This window comes from Carassius gibelio, chromosome A23 (genome assembly GCF_023724105.1).
Source record: "Carassius gibelio isolate Cgi1373 ecotype wild population from Czech Republic chromosome A23, carGib1.2-hapl.c, whole genome shotgun sequence".
In the NCBI taxonomy this organism is placed as follows: domain Eukaryota; kingdom Metazoa; phylum Chordata; class Actinopteri; order Cypriniformes; family Cyprinidae; genus Carassius; species Carassius gibelio.
This window is the reverse complement of record NC_068393.1, coordinates 12,031,067-12,052,484: the sequence shown is the minus strand read 5'-3', so window position 1 is coordinate 12,052,484 and position 21,418 is coordinate 12,031,067. Positions and strand designations below refer to the sequence as shown.

Sequence of the window (21,418 nt, the reverse complement as noted above, 5' to 3'; positions counted from 1 at the left end):
AGGCTGAAAGCAAGTTGGTCTGCATTAAGACTAGATCTGCGAGATTTTCCCTGCACTGAAAAAAAAATCGTTGTATATAATCAATTTCTCTCAAAGAAATTGCTGGTACATTTCACAAACAATTACAAAGAAATGGATAGCAACACTGAATCAAATGTGAAATAATAAAGTATAAAAACTGAAATAGCTTTTTCTTGTAAAACATACTCAAATAATCACTTTATTGACAAATTCCTAATAATTTTTTATAGTGTGAAGAAGTTCTGTCAGGTTCTCTCAAACTTGCATAATATCTATATATATATATATCCCTTCAAGGCATTCACAGCACTTAGGTAGGAGTGAATAGACATGAGAGATGAAAAGCCAGTGTGTGAGTTTACTGACCTCTCTCTGTGTGTCTTCAGAGGAGTGTTGGGATGTCGTGGCTGGTGTGGGTGTGGGTCAGTGTGACAGTCCTGCTGATGTGTGAGGCCACTTTCTATGAGACCATCCAGCAGCACCTGTCCCCGCCCGGAACCAACATACAGATCCTCGGTGAGTCCTTCTTTCTCTCCATCTCCTGCCTCATTGTTCACTCTGACATCAGCATGTTTTCTCAATCTCTGTAGGGGGAAAGGTTCAGGTATTCATCTCTCAGAGTGGCTGAATCAAGAAGGATTAAACCATATCCCCAAATAGATCAAGTTTTATCTTTATCTTTTTATCTTTATATTTGCATCACACTTTCAACACCTTAAAAATTACAACACCTTAAAAATAACATTTATTCCATTTATTCCATTACGTTCTCCTTGTTTTTAGTTTATCCTTGACTTAGTTTTACAGTAAATCTAAGCTACTTTAAATCCAGTTGCTCTAGTGCTATAAACTTTAATTAAAATGCCCCTATTATGCCATTTCGAATATTGCCTTTCATGCAGTGTGTAATGTAGCTGTATGAGTTGTATAGCCGAAAGTGCACATTAAATAAAGTTATTGTCTCCCAAAAGAAAGAATCGACTCTGAATGGAGGTCACGAAGTAATATATTTGCATAATTCCCGCCTATGTTCTATGCTGGCTGCAATAACCCATCCACAAATATCTTGACCTGCCCTCAAACACTGCAGCTTGTTTGTGCAGTTAAAGGGTTAGTTCACCCAAATATTACAATTATGTCATTAATAACTCACCCTCATGTTGTTCGAAACCTGTAAGACCTCTCATCTTCGGAACACAGTTTAAGATATTTTAGATTTAGTCCAAGAGCTCTCAGTCCCTCCATTGAAAATGTATGTATGGTATACTGTCCATGTCCAGAAAGGTAATAAAAACATCATCAAAGTAGTCCATGTGACATCAGAGGGTCAGTTAGAATTTTTTGAAGCATCGAAAATACATTTTGGTCCAAAAATAGCAAAATCTATGACTTTATTCAGCATTGTCTTATCTTCTCATGGTCTGTTGTGAGCGCGTTCACTGCAGTGTAGTGATATCCGATTCGCGAGCGAATCACTCGATGTAACCGGATCTTCTTGAACCAGTTCACCAAATCGTACTGAATCGTTTGAAACGGTTCACGTCTCCAATAAGCTTTAATCCACAAATGACTTAAGCTGTTAACTTTTTTTGTTAACTCAGAGGGAGTGTCAGCCACGTAAAAAAAGTTAACCGCTTTTTAACCACAGTGCATTCAATTTACAGATAATAAAATGTTTTGTGATATTAGCAATATATGATAGTTTATACATTATTTAGATATTTTATGTATACAGAAAAATTTAAGCATTATAAAATAAAAATCCATTACTTGCACAAGCTATTTTTTATATCCTCTTCTATATGACACTCAGAAATGGAACAGAGTATCTGAGTTTTTTTTTTTTTTTTTTTGGCTGCTGTTTACTTTGGTCAAACCACCACGGTGGACAATCAAAATTAATTGCAGGTGAAGGTTTTAATCACTGGTTTGTTAGGCAGTCCATTATTAAGAAGCTCAACACAACTTCAACAAATCTTTTTCTTAATTGAATTCTCATTGGTGCAGTCTGATTCAGGAAAGGAGTCACACACGGGATGAATTTCTAGTACAGCGGTTCTCAATATGGCATAGCTGCAGGACCCAGATTTGGACATTTATCAAGCAGCAACCCAACACAGTAGCAGAATTGTTTTGATGGTTTCAAGCTCTCGGTAGCCAACAATTCACTGCACACAACACACTGTATTTAATGATGTTGGGGTTTGCATAGTTTTTTCCCCAATGCTTTTTTGAAGTCAAGCACTTGACACTGAGGGCATGTCGAGTAACTCTGCCTAATTTGGCTAGCTTTTACCATCTGGAAATGTCCAATAACTTTGCATTGGAGTCACTTTTTTAACATCAGCAACAAAAGCATTTTTCCATCCAAGTTTATAAGCTACTATGCTAACTAAGCATAATTAAACAAGCGAGATGTATTTTTTAAATTCCATTTAACAATGACATTTTTTTCATTGTTTTCTTTTTGTTCTAGTCAGCACATGCAGAACACCAACTGAAAACCACTGCTTTCAGACCTCATGGTTGGCCAAGTTTATAAGCACCTTGAGTGTGAGAGGAGTTTTCAACAATAGTTCAGGTTCAAATATACCTTCACTGCATCCTCAACAATAGCGTAGACAGGATGCGGTAACATAATAGATTAGGGAACACATATTCACTATTAGTTTTTCTTCCACACATCAGGTCAAGAGGATATCAGACATATTTATCAGAATGTTAATCTATTAGAAAATCCTGTTTATCTAATATCTCGGTGGTCTGGGTTGGTTTTAAGGTTCGCCTCAATTGAAACAGGGCACAAATGCTTCTTGTAACCTCACACCTTTAAATGAGAGGGCTAAAAGCAATTTAAGACCGTACCACTTACCTTAACTAATCTTGCTAGAGGCACTTTACTGGGATTAGATCCTGAATTGGAATTGATTTTATTGTACAGAATATAGAACAATTATAGAGGTACATGCTTTTCCTGATTCAAGGCAGAAGGTCGGTGGAGTTTTGCCTCTGTTGGCATCAAAGGCTTTGACTGTTTGGATTTGAACAATTTGGCTTCAATGCCATTCAGAATGTAGATGTTAGAAATGTTAGTAAATCTAGCCCTGATGAAACAATTGAGCTCCAGCACAAGAATATTTCTTAACAATCGAATGTTCACCCTAAATGAAGGGCTATATATTGGTCCACCAGTAGTGAGTGCTCTGGGATTCCACTTCCCCAAATTTAAATATAAAAGCGGATAAACAAACTGTACAGATTGGGCTTTTATGAGCTTTGGTGACATTGCATAAAATTCACATTTGGTGCTGGATGGAGTGAATGGACAGAGATTACATTTAAGTGTCCATATGTTCTCTCGAAAGATGAACAATACTGGGGGCATTTAGATGTTTCTTGACTGAGTATATAAAAAGGCACTGAATAATTCATATTTAAACCCCCATTCTGCTCCAAAAAGATGATTTCTCCATAAGACATTCATTTTGGTGATTTTTTTTGCAATACTTCATTTACAAAGGAAAGAATTTAAGATGTCAGTGTTTTCTGAAACCACATCTTCAAAGCCATTTCCTTTTACCACTTGTCTTGTATGAAAAACACAAACAACCAGCACCGATTGTAGCTCCAGGATGCATTTGCATGTTGTAAAAACATCAAGCTCAGCAAACATTCTCTCAAACTGCCAATCATGTAAGAAAAAAAAGTTGAAAGGTCAGCCAAACTGACAACATCTGCTCTGCTTTCAAACCTTGTGTGATTATGTCGACCTGATGTGTTGACAAGTGTGTGCTCTAACTGTGTGTGTGTGCTTTTTTCAGTCAGGGTGATATTGTGGCTTTGGAGAGTGTGGGAGTGTGTGTGTGTGTTGTGTAACAAATATATATATTTGTTTAAGTATTGAGTGCTTTGGGGCTGGTAGATTGTCCTGATTATCAGGGTTGACAGGTCATGAATTCTTGCGGTACTGTTGCTTTCATTAAAACCATCAATGTGACAAGTGACCAAGATCACTGCAGGAAATTGCGAATATAGGAAACGGTGTTGTTCTGAAACTGATGAACTGAGATGCATCCATTTTTTTTTTATACTGATAATTTGAAATTTTTATTTGAATTTCAATAGAGGTCAAGGTTTACGGGAACATATGTCTGACTTATGCAGTATTGACTATTATGCAGTATAAACTGCACATATTAATGTGCCAAAATGATGTTGCTTGGCAACAAACTGCCTATAGTTAGAAAAATGAGCAAATTTAATCAATAAGATGTGCAACATTGCAAATAGAGTCATAGCTAAAAGGTGTTATAGAGACAACATAGATTTTAACATTAGCTACCACATAAATAATTTCCACACAAAATATTAAGAACACAATTTTTGATTTAAACAATATTTTATCAAGCAAATTCATTTCAAATTCAAATTATTTCCTGTTTTTATTACATAAAGATTAGCTTTACGCTCATGTAAGGTTCACCTAAAAACTAATAATTAAATTACACTGTTAAAGTTAATCTTTAGCTTATCTTAAAATAATATGCATTTTCATAATGTATATTATAATATTGTGATTTCTGAACACAGCCTACTTGCAGCATTTAAAATGATTGATTTAAGTTTTTAGTTTAAGTTAAATTTTTAATTTAGAGAAAATATTATAGAACTTCAATATTGTTCATTTATTGATCATCTGCCATTACAAGAAAATAATTATTGACATCAGCAAGAATTTTTATATCGGAGCATCCCTAATAGCAGATGAACTCCCTGAAAAAACAGAACACTGATATGCAATAAAAAATAATGGTTCACTATGGGGGAGTTGTGGATTGATTTGGTGAACAGGTCAAAACTGTAACCATATTGTGATTGGTCAACACAACTGGGATCACCACCTTAATGCAGGGGGAGGGGTTTGAGTGTTCCCTATTTGGAACTGGAACCACGTATTGACCAATTAGAAGCAAGGATTGAAACTATAATGCTATGAATAATACTATACTTATTTAAATAATTGGAAATAAATTTACATTTATTTAGTTATTGATTTAAGCCACACAGAGTCCCAGTTTATTGGTAGAATCACAGCAGAGAACAGTTTCTTCTGGCGTATTGCTTTAATATATCAAAATCAATCATTTAAAGGTAAACAGAGATGATTACATTTATTTTCTAAAAAATTATAAAACTTCTGACAAGAATTTTTGCAAAACACATCAAGGAATCTGAAATATTGCAACTATATGCATTGAAACAACATGACCACAGTGCATGGGATTGCATGTTTTAATTTTTTTATGTGTTATGTGTGTACATGGTTGCTCTTTGGTCTCAGGGGTCTTGATTTACTGGCTGCTGAAATGCAAATCAATGATTATATGTATTTAAAAATATAGAGATTGGTGAGAAGTGGGGGATAGAGAGAGTGAAAAGCACAGAGCAAGGTTTTAGCTTTAGTTTAAGTTTGAATTAAGACAAAAACAAAACAGTATAGAGCTTTATGGTGTTGAGGGGTTCGAGTGCCCCTCCGTGCTTAAATAATGTATTGACCAATCTGGAGCCAGGACCGGAACGATCTGTTCCATCCACCTTATTTAAAGTAAACTATTTTCTGTGAATGTGCAATACTTCGAATTCATCACCCGCTAAAGGAAATTAACTAAAAGAACTAGAAGAACAGTAAACAGTAAAACACTTTGCATTACAAACCACTGTTTAGAATAATGACAATACATTAATTAAAATAATATGATGAGAAATACCAGTTTGCAGTATCAAGCAGTATACCAAGCCACTTTGAACAGCTAAAAACTGTAAAGAAGTTTCTCATGGCTTACGTTTTGATAAATTAAATGCATTAATTCAAAGGCCAAATACAGATGACTATATATATCTATCTAACAATTAAAAAATATCTACTTGACAGACATTTTGATAAACATGTTGAGAAATCTGAATTACTTGAACAATAAGCCTATAGTACCTTTATAGTGTTTTAATGTTTCTATGTGATGTGTGAACATTGACTGCTCTGTGTGGGCTCACAAGTCCTGATTTACTTGCTGCTTAGAAGTAAATCGATGATTATATGTATTTAACTGTAAATATAGATATGGGTAAGAAATGAGGGCTAGAGAGAGTGAAAAGCACAGAGCGAAAGACAGATGGAGAGACAGACAGAGAGAGGAACGTGTAGCACTTCTCACAGATGTGCTGCCGGCTGTTCTTACTCTCCGCCTCAGACAGACAGATGAGGATGGGTGATTCATGAGACCAGGTCTTTATTCAGCACTGACAGCTGCAACAGCACTAAGCAAATTGTGTTTGTCATGCATGCATAGCTGCAATGTTTTAGTGTTATGAGTCTGAATTCTCCAGATGTAGAAAATAACCCATCTTTAACAAACCGAGACCTGAACCAAACCTTTATAAACAAACCCAGACACAGTTTCTCGGGCCCCTGGGAGACCATCACTAAGTCCAAGGACAAGTAAGCTATTATAAAAACAACCACACCGGAATCGACCTGGGTAGATCAGAGATTTAAAGTGCAAGTGTTAATAGTAGACTGGCGGCTAACTGTATTATGTTGAAAATAACAGCAGTCTAATCCGATAACTGTGATTCAGCTGCCTCTTTACCTTAACAGGAACACAACTGTGACTTATGAGCTTCTTGCTGTGGTTTAAGAGGGCAGATATCATATCGGTCTTGCGTAGTTTCTAGGAAATATAGATTTTCTGTCAGATTCACTTTATTTATTATAGGTTCTTGATCAATGAAGCTCTTCCTGGACATGAAGCTGTGAAAACAGCGGCGTGCACACATTTCCGGTGAGGCAGGGGTGTAATGGCGTTAAGAGGGCACAATCAGGTGCGGGGGATGGTTTCCTCCTTGGTAGAAATCGCTGTCTGGGGGCACTTTAGCATCGCCGATTAAAGGGGCAGGAGCTCAAGACCTCCCGGAGGAGGTACTTTGGATGGTACTTTGATGTCATACAAAGATCGGCCTGTGCACCGCTACTTAAAGTTCGGACACACCTCTAATAGGGTTAGGGGTGGGGCCATGCTCAGTGGCTCTAATGCATCATCAGGACATGAATTTAGGCCCACCCAAAAAAATCCTGAGCACAAAAATCGTGAAAAATGATTTAATGGTCTAACAATAAGTCTTTGTAACATTAGAACAATCCTCTGAATTGCATTTAGTCTGATTTTAAAATAAGATACATTTATGTGTAAAACTGTCTAAGATATAAATACCTTATATTTTAGTAAACATATTTTGAATTCTATTTATCTTTCTTACTTCATTGGGAAATTGAATGCAAAATCTAACAAAAAGTCTTGATATCAATTTTGTCTCTCAAGTAATACTATCATGTTTTAACGATGTTTAGAATAAAAATGACTGATTACGAATTTTTTATTTTTTTATTTTTGCAGAGTCTACTGGTTATGTAGGTTGTCATCTTCTTGTAGAGTGCAAGTATTCTACTCAGACCCTTTGTTAAAGGTATCTCCTGTCAGTTCAGATTTCCTCACAGCTGAATATTTACCTAAAACTCTATTGAAATTAATATTAAATGTTTTATTACTGCTGCTTGTCTGAGGATATGGAGTAAAGCATTGTGAACTATCACACCATAAGCACCTTCATACCATGAGAGTGCTGATTGGTTCATACATCTGATTTCTTTTTTTTTCTAATTCAATTTGCTGGTAAAACAAAAATGCATAAAAGTGAGATAACACTGATAATAAAATAGAATTAACAAAACTGATGCAGATGGATAGATTTGAAAGAAGCTCATGTTTTTGTCATTTCAAGATGAAAATCTTAATCCTGAAAAAGAAAGTATAGTGAAAATTTTTTAAATAAAACATGAAATCATATTTAACTATGTTGTTTATAGAATTCTATTAAATGTAAACAATATAACAATAACAAGGTTTCTTTCAGTATAAATGAAGCATGAAAAAGGAAGGTCTATATTAAAAATACTTTAGAGCTGAAGTGTGCAATGAAACTTTTTACAAGCTATTACATTGCTGTAGATCAGACTGATTCTTTTTAGGAGGCTCCTAAAACAAAAACACAAATACATTTTCTTGCTGCCTTTGAATTCCCTGCTCAGTGTTTGTGTGCATTCTTGTGTTGCCATTATCTAATCAGTGTGATCATGACATCATTTTCCTCTCGGCTCTACAGTCATTAGTTACATGCCATTTAAGTTCAGTTAATTGGCTCAAAACAACCTGGCAGCAGAGCTGAGCATCCATGAAGATGGCAGCCTCCAGGTCACTTACTTTCAGGCCTGGCCCAATGCCAGCCGAGCAATTACCATTGAGATAAATGGGAATCCTAACAGATAACTCTCTTCAGGTATCATATAGACCTCTATGTTAGCCAATAATTGAATAAACAAAAAGGTCCAACCCCTAACTCACGTCATTTTAACTTGAAGTTTAATGCACTCATTGTTGGAAATCTGGCAATATTTCAAATCCTTCCCAGACTGCAAAAACGACATGCCCGGATCTCTTTGAATCAAAGCGTCGTCTGGTTTCCACTCTGCCATTAGACTTTCATTGAAGGAGATCTCCAGCAGGGCTCAATAAAGCTCAGTAACAGAGGTGACGTTGGATACTGGTTCTCCATCCGCATCTCTAGGCTGTCGAAGCTGCCCGAAGATTTCCCTACAAAGTGCCTCTGACAGAATCAGGTCTCGACTGCGGCACGGCATCCTGCTTGTCCTTCTTTGTATTAAATATATCTCAGCAGCATAAGAGAGAAGACAGTCATCTGTGATAATTCCCCCCACACACACCGACAGATGCAGGCCATGGATGTAGCTACATCAAAACAAGCATGGAATATGTTTTTCATCTGCTGCAAAACAAAGGTTATCTTTCCGCATGTACGCCAGCACACACTGACAGTTTAATAGCCTTACAAAATGCAGCTCCTAAAGGCACATTATTTTAGCAGAGACGTTCCGTCCATCTCTCCTGCTTCCATCCAATCTTCCTGACAGTGCCAGCTCGCCTGTAGGAACAATGGGAGAGTCGTACAGTCTCAGCCCCTGGGCTGTCCTCCATCTGCTCTCTGTCACACTACTCTCTCTCTCTGCTCCAGACAGTGCTTCTATGAATGCCGATCTGACCTCACGATACCTGAAGCCACCAGACACATACAACCACATATTACCCTTGCCAGAGCAATATCAACTTTATTACAGCAGCCTTATAAATTTTACTAGACATGTGACATCTACAGATTTATATTTATTTTTATTTTCTTTAAAAACACAAAACTTCTACATATTATTGGATCTTTCATCATTTCAAGTTGTTAAACATGCATAGTCAAAGCCAAACATATATTTACTATAGTGACACATAATACCAGTCCTCGATATCAACAATAGGGTTCCCAGTGTTGGGGGTAGTGGATTACAAGTTACTTAATCACAATACTTTAACTAGTAAAGTAACACATCAAATGTAAATTTCCAACAAAATATCTGAGTTCAAATAAGTAACACAAGTTCCTTTGTTTTCCCATTGTTTCACTGACACCTCTCAAACTGTCCCTGTGTTTAGAGAAATTGGGAATGAGGTGCAGACTTCCTTCAGCCTGAGGCTTATCAATTTCACTTTTGCTGTGAAAGGGCCTTTACAGCTGCCAAAAATATAATGTTCCAGTTGTTTTTTTGTTATTAAAAAACAAATTAGCAAGACCAGGTTATAAAAAGTTATTAAAGCAACTCAATGCATTAATTTTTTTTCTATAAAAACTAAGTAATGCAATTAGTTACTTTTTTTATTGAGTAATATGCAATATTGTTTTGCATTACTTTCAAAAGTAACTTTCCCAACACTGATAGTGCATATTAAAGAAGTAGCCTATTCACACCCTTAGGAATTTACAACATTGAGGCAAAAAAACAAACAAACAAAAAAAATATTTTGTGATTAACATGATAAAAATATTAGGCAATGCAAAGTAATCATTTCTAACAATGGGTCAAAATCAATTATAGTTGTAGAACAGCAAATAAATATTCAGTTTTTCATGTTTCATATTTTACAACATTGAACCACATAAGATTTATTTTTTATTTTTTATTTTTACTTTTTTTTTTTTTATTGCAAATTTCTACAAATTGGTCAAGTATCAAGGTCAAGTCAAGTATTTAGTAGATCCATCTTTGGCAGAAATTCTAATATAGAGTCTGTGGATTTAGATCTGGCCACTGTTTTCTGAACAACTGCCCAAGCCAGACTGCATGGAGATTGTGAGTGGAGCCTTTATCAAAGCACTCCAAAATTCTCAAATGGACTGAGATCTGGACCATCCCAGGATATTAACATTGTCGTGTTATGATTTAGGTCATTGTCTTGCTAGACAACAAATCTTCCCTCAAAGGCACAGGTGTCTCATAGATTTGAGTCAGTTCTATAAAAAAATAAAAAAATAAAATAAATGTTAAAAATGTAACCGTTACAAGTGAATTCAGGCATCACAACATTATAATATACAGTGGGAAGATTATTCATTTTATTTTATTCTAAATTTTTCACTTCATAAGATAAAGTGAGTTTTTTTCTATGTATCAGTGGCAACAAAGTCAAATTAAGTCAACCATGATTAAATTCTGTAAAACAATAAAACATGAAAACAAGTGGGTGAGTACTGTTTATATAGCAAATATATGTTAAATGTCACAAAGAAACCTGAGAACTGATATAATTTGAGCATTTCTGTATGTTGTGTCTGGTTCAAAGTGTTAATGCTCTCCAGATCTCCCATGATGCAACAAGCGTAGAACTTAAAGAAACATATTGCAGATGTTGTCTTGGCTACACTATACTGATGATATGAAGCTGCGTTCTCCGTTTGATGATTTGTGGTTTCAAGGGGGATTTGCTGGGGTAATCAAAGTCTTCACAGCACAGTAAAACACTGATCTGCTCTATCCATTAATCTCCTCTAATTGATTTCATATCGCGCAAACAGCAGAAGTTTAATAGGCTTGTTTGTGCCATCAGTTTCCAAACAAACAATTTCCAGTGTGCAAGTGAGAAATCTATATTGCAGATGAGTTCAGGCTGATGTTCAGATATTCAGCAGGGAGGAATAAAATCTGAGCTGCTGATGCATAGCCAAACATTGCCCTTATTGTTTTTTGTTGCTGTTGTAGTTTTAAATGTATTCTTTCTGTGAAACAAAACTTGACAGCTCCAGAATTAGAACAAATATAGAGAGAGCAACAGACTCCAGGGTGGAGGACAGTGTGGTGCTGTATCGCTTACAATTCAACTTTCATGCCATGGAAATTTTCAGCATAATGTTTGTGTAAGGAAACAAACCATTTGTGATTTGTGAATAATAGTCTGGGAATAGCTGATGACAGTCAATATACAAGTCCAACATGCATGGCCAGATGAAGTGGACAGAATACTGGTTTTGCTTTGTGCACCTGAACAGATTTGTAAAACAATAAAAAAAAATATTTTCTTTTTCTCCTTCACAAATCACAGTGGAGCTATAAATATATAGATTATTTTTGGCAGCTGTTAGAGTAATTTTTTTTTTTTTACAATAATTTGACTTTGAGATAAGATAGCTTTGATATTTTACCACTATTTATGATAATACTTGGTTACAATGACACTAATATTTCTTATTTCTACCAGGAATTCAAAATCAATCTGCAGTGAATGATATTTTGAATAATATAACATGACACAAACCTGTACATATTCAGTTGCGATTGCTTCCATTTAATTTTGATCAGTGCTTCGTTACACCACAAGCAAACAAACTCTTACTCCAAAAATGCACACATTATGTATTCACACGTTTAACTCATATTTCTTTAAACAGAAGAGAACCAGGATTTATGACCCACAAAAAAAAAAAAAAAAATTCTGCCAATATCTGTCAATATTGTGGATTATAATTCTCACATTATGGTGACTGTCTCAAAATAAATGTATTCATCAGTTAATTATATACTATAAATGCATTGCATGTTGCAGTATTTAAAAAAAAGAAGTTATAATTATAATTAACCATATAGCCGAATTATATGGTTACTAAGGGTGTAACACAGAATAATTTGGTCAAGCAGTCATAGCTGTGCTTTATCATGAATAAAACACAGCTGTTTTACAGTCAGAATCAAGGACTGGAACTAACGGTTTTATAAATGAATATAAACCACATTACATACTGTATGAGAGAGAGGACCATTCATGACCTTCCATTTCACTAGAATGAACCAGACTTTCAAATGCCACATATAAAGAGGAATATTAGTTAGGTAGTGATTTTTACTTTCAGTTACTTCCCAGCACTGTTCACAAAAAAAAAAAAAAAAAAAAAGCATCTCCACTTTTCAGAGTCTTCTATAGCAGTTACCAGTTTGAGTTCGTGGCTTGCAGTCAAAAATGGCTTTTGAAGATGATGAATAATTCAGAGGGTGTATCAAGAATGTGTTTGTATGTAATTGTTTAAACAGCAGGAGTAATTGAAAGTGTACAGGCGGTGGTTGAGAAAAATGGATTTTGGTCGCCTACAGCTTAATTAATTACACTACACTTTGTCCCCTCATGTCGCTCACAGCCACAAAGACCCAATAAGAGGATCCCCATGCAATAATAAACATGCCATCTCTCTGTATGTCTCTATCATTTACTCTTTCTCCCTTCCCCTTGTGCATCAACCCTCACACCTACTCTCTTTCACACAATTCCTCTTCGTACCTGCAGCAGTAGAGGTGGAAAGGCAATTTAACTGTTTTGCATGCGAAAGTTGCAGCCATCAGCCATGCAGAGGAGTAATCAATCAAAACCCGTTGTGCAGGCAGGAAAATGAAAACCACATTGAGAGGAAGCAAAATTTCTGGCAATGAATTTTAAACCATTCAACATCACTTGTAGCGTAACACAGCTCAAAATAATGACTCACTTCAGCAAGGACAGTACTTCTCTCCAGTCTGGATGCCACTTTCAAGAATTCAGATTGAGGTCATGAATTCTACAGCATATAGTGGAAATGCACAGAACATTAGTGTCATTAACTTATTATAGCTATGGAGTGACAATACAGCAAATTCATTTGTGTAAAGTTTGGAAGAGAATAAACTGTCCCAACTATAGATAAATTGCTACAGAGATTCTGAGGACAAGTCAAAAGTTAATGTTGAACTGTTAATGATTAAATGGTGGGCAATGCAATGTTTCTGACCATGCAAAGGAATATATACGAAATCAATAACTGAGAGAAAATGTAAGCACAACATATCAATACAAATCAACTTGAAATTACCAGATCAGCACCTGAAGTGTATAAACAAGTACTTATGAAAGCAGAAGTGATGTAACATTTAGTTTTAGAGTGGTCATACGATGCGATTCTGATTTTTCCTTTCTCTTTGGAGTGTTACAAGCTCTTGGTGGATAAAGAAGATCTGTAAAGTTGCAAAGACTCAATTCCAAAGAGATATTCTTTATAAAAGTGAAGATTCTTTATAACAGTTAAGAGTCAACCACACCCTCCTAAAACAGATCATTCTAACACACAGATTTGCATAACACTGCCCAAATGTTCACGCAAAGAAAGGTGGTGTAACTTTTATTTTGTCTGTTGCTGCCAGCACCATGTTGTGGAGATGTTGTGTGTTTCATTGTGAAAGTAAAACTACTTTGTTTGACCTTGCAAAAGAGGAAATTAGCAGTTAGTTGTATTTACAACACTGTTCCAGAAGAGTCCAAACCAAATATTCAGATGTGTGCAGCGCATTTTACAGAGGACGAGGACTGTTTCCTGTAAGAGTAGACTACAATGCCAGTGTCTATTTCTATAAAGTGGGGCAATTCAAACTTAGCAAGGACAGTCTTGCGCTTCTGACTCTCAGTCTGTAAGTACAGAATTAAAAATGTGAAGAATTTGTCAATGTCTATTTAAACATGAGTTTTGAGCAGTGTAGAGAAGCTCATGTTATCTGTAATTTCTCAGATCATAAATGCATTCATGGTTTTTGTTAATGCAGTGCGATATAAAAACATAACATAAAAAGATGGTATAAATCATAAAATCAGTAATTATGTCCCCACTAGATGCATCCTGTCGCACTGGGACATGACATCACAGTATGGTAAGGGGCGTAACATTTCCGTCATACGCTCGAGATATTCGCCTAATCACAACACACGGCCAATCAGCATACACTTCACTTTTCAGAAAGATGAGCTTTGTAGAAATTGATACATTTCAAAAAGGTATAGAGGAGCGACAATAATATACAGTGTGTGGAAAATAATGTTTTTACTAGATAAACACTTTGTATTTCACCAAATACACAAAATAATGTTATTTTTAGCAATGTCAAATCAACGTCTATGCACAGTGCTACAGTATGTGTTTTACATTTTAATATCAAATTCCCATAGTTACATTGTTGCAGTTCTTTAGAATTTTCTATTCATCAATAAATCATGATAAATGATGTTATCACATTTTTCAAAAACCTTTAAGTAGCACAATTTTTTTTCTCAACATTGATAAGAATAAGGAAAGCTGCTTAAGCAGCAAAAAGATGAGTTACTTAAAACTAAATAAAATTAAAATAAAAAATCCTAATGATTGCAAACTTTTGAATGGTAATATAAGATAGTGATTCCATTCTGGTACCTCATTTCTAACTGGTTAAAACGATGATGTTACTCACCCCATGTTACATCACTCAATCTCTACTATAAAACATGCTCACAAGAAAGCATAAACATTAACAAGATTAACATTTCAACATGCAATCAAGAGCAGTAAATGTTCAAAATAAACCTAGGCAACTGGTATAATTTGCAAAGAATTGGAACATATTTTCACAGTGAGAGAAAAACTAATCATGAAATGAATCATTGAATAATCAATTCCCCAGTAAATGTGTACTATGCTAAGACCAGTAGATAATATGAATTAAGCAGACTTGTGAAATCAGTTTGTTTGAATTAACACATCAGTTCAGTGTTCTTCCCCCAGGCCATGTGAATATTTGTAATGAGAGTTTAAAAGGCCTACTGTGAGCTGTGTTTTCAATGCCCTGCAAGCAAAACCACAAGATTAGTACTACCTAAATCACAGCCGGAACACTGTTAGTGCTTCTCTAATGCAAAATAATTAGCTTGTTAATAATACATGGAAATGTTGGCTTAAGGGGCAAGATGCATGATCTCTCTTGTGGAATAATTAAACTGGACACTCTCACAAATATGATCTCCTGTGTCTGTAATCACAGTGCAGTTGTTTAGACTCTTTTATTCATATTATTTTTTATTCTTTTAAACTTTTTTATTCATACCCACAATGGGTATGGTTCATTAAAGTGGAATATCATGGGATTTGTGTGATAAACCATGTCACACCCATAAATAATCATTTCAGTTGTGATATGCGTTATGTTATTTTTAATTCAAGTCCCCCGGGAAACTGCAGATAAATTTCAATGAGACAGATTTTCACTGAATCTGCATTCTTCTAATAAGACTTCTTCAGGAACACACAATGCAAAATTAATTACCATTATTTCATATATATTTAATTACCTAATTAATTCTGAAGAAAATATCTCAAGTTGGAAATCGAGCCCAAAAGGGAGGAAAACTTCATATATTAGCAAGATAATGAGCAACCCGATTTGGGGCTTGGTATGTGATTAGCGCCGTTGTTCTTTATTCAGTACCTTGTGTATTTTAGCACCCACACATTCTCGCTCTCACCCTCATGGAGTTATTGTGAGGCCGTTATTGCAACCCAAGCTAATTTCTCTCATTATTAGATAGTGTTAACGTTGGACAATTTGAGCCTGTCACATTTATACAGCGCGAGTGGGCCGCTTTGATCAGTGTGGCAGTACTGAAAACAGATTGCTCTGTCCATGAAGACAGGTATTCAACAGGGTTCAGTAGATGTGTATTTTTAGAAGAAGAGTGGATAATTCTTATGTGCTTGAATGCATCCAGATCAGCACAACCGAGATCGCCTTAATTCGGTTCTACCAGTTCAAGCTCTCATCTCCTGGTTATTCATGCATGTGGGCAGACAATCTCATCACATAATTGTGTTTGTCTGAAACACTTCTTCGGGACATTAACAGCAAATTTACTCAGGCCACAAGGCTGTCTGTCTAGGTCTGTCATGTTGGTGGCGATTACGCTTCAGCATGAGGCAGCTGTGTGAAGAGCAGCCAGTTCCAAATGTTCCACAAACACGCCAGCCTCTTCTGGAGATGAGAAGAGCTCTGTTGTGGAGACTGGAGGATGGTGGAGAGGAAGAGATTAGAAAGAGGACAGGGAAATGCTCACACACAAATCGCATACTGATCAACAAGATAGACTTGACTATTTCAGCTGCACCCATTGCAGACAGACGCAATTTTACTAGACAGAGATTTTCTAGAGTGGAAGCTGTTATAAAAGCAAAGGGAGGATCGACTATCTATTAATACTTGTGATGTTGAAATTAAATGTTCAACCAGCACATAAGTGTCATGCACTTCAAACCTGACGGGGAACTTGCTTTTGAGCAAGTGGATTTCAGATGGAACTTCAAAAATAATTCTAATTGTTCCTAACTTGTTCCTTGTTCCTAATACGCTAATCAAACATCCACATGTCTAAAGTTAGTCAGGCCAGGTGACTCAAGAGCAGATCACCTGCTTTTAACTGAATATTCGATCATCTAGCCACTCTCATGTCAATACAACAAACTCATATTTTTATACCAGTGGAAAACCACAAAAGTTGCCAAGAGCCACTCTTTTCCATACATTGGAAAGTAAAGTGATCACTAGATGTCATGTTTAGTTGCATTTTGTTGGGTTTATAAGGTCCCAAGCCTTTAGGGGCAAAAGGCTCCTTTGTTTTACTTTGGATTATTTTTTTCTACTCTATTTTTATTATAATAAAAGCCACAGGGGGCACAGGGCTCTATTCTTTTGGGGGGGCTTAACATTCTCAAAAACTCATGAAAATTGTCACACACGTGTATGCAGTCATAAGGACACCGCAGAGGCTGGGACCCGGATGTTGCACTGGGGCTCTATGGCAACCCTGGAATGCAGTCAAAAAACTTGCAGCATATATCATATATACTTGCATGTATACATATGAAACTTGTATGTACACATATAGATCTCATTGAGCTTAATAACTCTCACCATGTCATTCGCTCTGCTCAACAGGAAGTGCTATTCAAGCATTTGTAAAAAGTGCATGCTGTGGAATTTTTCAACGGAGTTTGTAATTTTCATAATGTTTGAAATCAAGAATCAATGAAGTCTCTTATTTTTTACATGATTTACTTCGAAATTCAGAATAATGTTAAAACACTGCAGATGTAATAAGACTGGACAACCTAATTTACAGTCATGGGAAGTCAGCTATTTTGGTTTGAATGTGGAATTTTGGAAAAATCAGGCTGTGAATGAATGCATACTCCTCCAAGTAGAATCATGCAATTCACACCAAACTATGTCAACATAATGCCAAGATACTGAAGATGTTAAATAATAAAAAAAAATTGCATGCTTAGTTTTATAAATTCATAACACTCAGAGACCAAACAAGAAGAAGTAAATCTAATAAACCTTTCAGATCATTAAAGTAATTTGTAAAAAATCCTTATAGATAATATATTAAGTATTTGTTATTAATACTAATATACAGTGGATATAGAAAATAATCCCCATTTTAAAGATCAGTATTGTGTATTTGGTGTAAGAGAAATGTTTAAAAAGCACATTACTTTTAAAATACTGTACATTATTGCCCCGCCTTTGAACAGTCAATTGCATATACTTGAACTATTAAGAAAACATACAGTACTTACAGTAGCTGATTCAGAATAAGTGCCAGCTTCTCATAGCAAAGTCGGAATTTACCTTTTTTTAAATAGCCTTTGCACAGCCAGCCTTGTAGGATACACTAGGTTTACAAAACTGTTATCCATAAAATGTGTTGCACAAATTCAAACATCTGGGTTGTGCTGTTCTGTTGTAAATAAATCTTAACTGATTATTCCTCATTGCTTCTACTTTCAGAAGGCCAAATCATGTTTTTTCTTTTTCTTCTTTCCCTGACATGGCTGCATCAACACTACTGTGGTTACTGAAACCATGCCTTCTTTCTTCACGTGAAAATTTGGGCGGCATTAAGCAAACATTTTTACATCGTGATGTAGACATGTGGGGGCCTGTTTGAATGAGCTGTTTTAGCCGGTCTGGATCAGCCTTATCATTTACATAGAATAAATCCTTTTGTGGGAGACCTTGAGTTTTGTAACTCTGCAGGTCTTATACCTGCACAAATAGCTACATAACACACTAAAGAAAGGGAAAATTAATATCGCAGTTATGAACACACTCCCGAAGCAGTGGGCAGCCATAGTGTTGCCGTGCCCCTGAAGCAGTGGGGGTTTGGTACCTTGTTCAAGGGTCTCACCCTCAGTCGTGGTATTGAGGGTGGAAGACAGCACTGGTCATTCACTCACCCCACAACAATTCCTGCCAGACCTGAGACTTGAAACAGCAACCTTCGGGTTACAAGTTAGACTCTCTAATAAGTTGCACCAAGTAAATACAGCCTGATAAAACAAAAATGGTTTTCATTCTCCAAAAATAATTCTGGCATGAACATTGGCTAAGGTCCAAGTCATTTTGCAAGTGAAACAGCAGAGTTTTCCTTTTACAAAACAAAACAAAACAAAACGTGAATATGGTTATGGTGTTCAAACGTCCACATTAACATGTAACTTTTTTTTAAATGTAACTTTTTTTATGTAACTCACTCTCATTCTGTCAACTGCCATCAGACTCAGATTTGTCTCTCACACTGAAGTTTGGTGTAAAATCATGAGTGCTGGCAATGCTGCATGTGCCAGTATGCTGGTCAATCCAGTGCACAAACAGAGCACCCACAATTTTTTTGGGGGAGGGGGTATCAGCTTTTCTTAAGGTCCTTTAGGAGATTCAGAATATGATTTCATGCCCCAGATCAGTTCCACTGTCTGAAGCTTCAGGCCCCTCTGAATGACAACCCGCTGACAGCCTTTGAGCAAACGCATACTGATGTGGATAGATTCTCTCTCTTTTCCCTATCCCCTATCCTTTCTTACCCTCTCCTTCTCCTCCCTCTCTCTTCTTCAGTCCCCTTTCTCTTTACCTCTTTCATGCAATTCTTATTCATCTAAAAACAACACCAGCTCTCCTCTTTTGTAGTTGCACGGCATTTTAATAAAACATTGGCGGTTTATACAGGCCTCCCTTGTCAGGCTGTTTTTCACTCAGCGCTTGGATAGTGGTGCTCGGAGGCATGTGTAGTTTTATAAACCACCAGCTTTCATTTGTCTTCTGTGACTCGTGCTTTCAGTCCTGCTATTGATATTTGCTTCACCCATGTGTAAAATACATGTGTTGTAAAAATCATAGTGTAAAAAAAACAACGAAAAAAAAAACATACCCGCCATTTGAAAGGGAATTGTTTCGGAAAAATAAATCTATGACAGAGATAATAAATGGAATATGTGGCCATTCAGAGTTTTTGCATAATTTTAGCATTGATATATAACCATGCACAACAGCCACTGGAATGAGTAAAAAATAAACTGTATATTCACACATGAGTTGCTTACCGAGATGTGGCAAAAAATGCATTAGCTTCTAGTCAGTTCAAATATCTTATTCTTTAGTGGTTGGGGTCAGAAAACAACCTTGCTCTGCCTCGGCGCTGAACAACACTCAGGGCAGAGGTGAAGAGATGCCTCAACAGAATATATCTTGCATTTGTTTACTGGTGAACAAATATTAGTTCAGCGTACACCTTTCAATATGATCTTTCTTTTTATTCATATTTTGTTTAAGACATGGTGCCGTGCATTCTAAAAGGGTGTGCACTGGGGCGTCTCTCTCTGTTTGCCCTTCATGTGAAATCTCTCATCGTGAATCAGCTTCATCTCAAAGCTCTGAACAGCATGACTCCATCAGACTGACATCATGCCAGCAGCAGAAGCAGACAGAATGAACATTTAAAAGTTTTTTCAAAAGCTTGTTCTCAGCTAGTGCTAGCATTTTAGGGAAATGCATATTGTTTTAAAAGTCTATGAAAGTCTGTAAAAATTAATTAGTTCCCCATAAACCCCTCCGGATTTACATGACGGAGCAATGGTTTATTATATGTTGTGGCTTAATTTTTTTTTCATTCGTGTTCAGTAAGAATATTTTATGTTTTCAAAAGGAGTCTCTTATGTGCACCGATTATTTGATTAAAAATAGAGTAAAAACAGTAATACTGTGAAACATTATTATAGTTTACAATTACTGCTGTAATTGTAGTGTATTCCTTTGATGAAAAGCTGAATTTTCAGCATCATTACTTAGTTTTCAGTGTCACATGATCCTTCAGAAATCATTCTAATATGGTGATTTGCTGCTCAAGAAACATTTATACATAATATCTTTGTGGAAAAGGATATGTTTTTTTCAGGATTCTAATGAATATAAAGTTCAAAAGAACAGCATTTATTTTAAATAGAAACGTTTTAAAAAGTAGTATTTCTCATCCTTGACTTTATATCTTCATGACTTCATATACTATATGTGTCACAGTGTCTGGGTTGTGTTCCCTGGGTTTCCACTAGGTGTCCTCCTTTCCCACGGTGTCTGTCACCTTATCACTTCCGGTTCCCTTATTTGGTCACCTTCCTCCTTGTTTGAGTTAATTGATTGTTCCCCACCTTTCTCCAGTTCCCTCATCATCCTTCTGTGTATTTATACCCGGTCTGTCTGAGTCTGTGTCACGGAGTCCTTGTTTAATGTCTTATGATTATTTGTGTCCGTCAAATAACTTTTGCCCTTGCCTTGTCTTCTTGTCTTGTTTTCATGTTTGGATTATGTTTGGTATTGACCCCTGCCTGGACTGTTTACCCCTTTGGATTACCCTTCAATAAATGTCATACCTGGATTTGGTTCTCTCTCCGTGTTTCCTGTATCACCGATCGTGACAGAAGGACTCCGTCACAGTAGGAACCAGCGGTATGTCGTTTTTCCGTTCCCCAGCCAAGATGGTGGAGCGCAGAACCAAGTATCTTCGATTGACCGCCCCTCCGCCAAGAGAGCAATGAAGTGGGGGCCCTGGCTCAGGTGTTCTGGTCCCTGGCCGAGGGCATGGGTTACAAGGATGCGGCTCTAAAGGACTATTTTAATGGCGGGCTGGATGACCCAGTGTCTCAGGAGGAGATGGCACATTTAGAGACACTGGAAATCTGGGAATTTGTGCGCTACTTGCAGCATCGGTTTCCGTGGGATGCCCCAGCCATTCCGGTCTCT

At 36.4% G+C, this 21,418-nt stretch overlaps 1 protein-coding gene across 3 annotated transcripts in view; it reads left to right on the top strand.

Moving 5' to 3' along the window:
• The window catches only part of LOC127944380 (chemokine-like protein TAFA-1), a 46,670-nt gene that overhangs the window by 881 nt on the left and 24,371 nt on the right, over positions 1–21,418 (top strand). For all 3 annotated transcript variants that reach the window (XM_052540268.1, XM_052540265.1, XM_052540266.1), the window contains exon 2: positions 408–537. In XM_052540268.1, the coding sequence (XP_052396228.1) occupies positions 408–537 (130 nt within the window). The remainder of the gene's footprint in view (positions 1–407; positions 538–21,418) is intronic.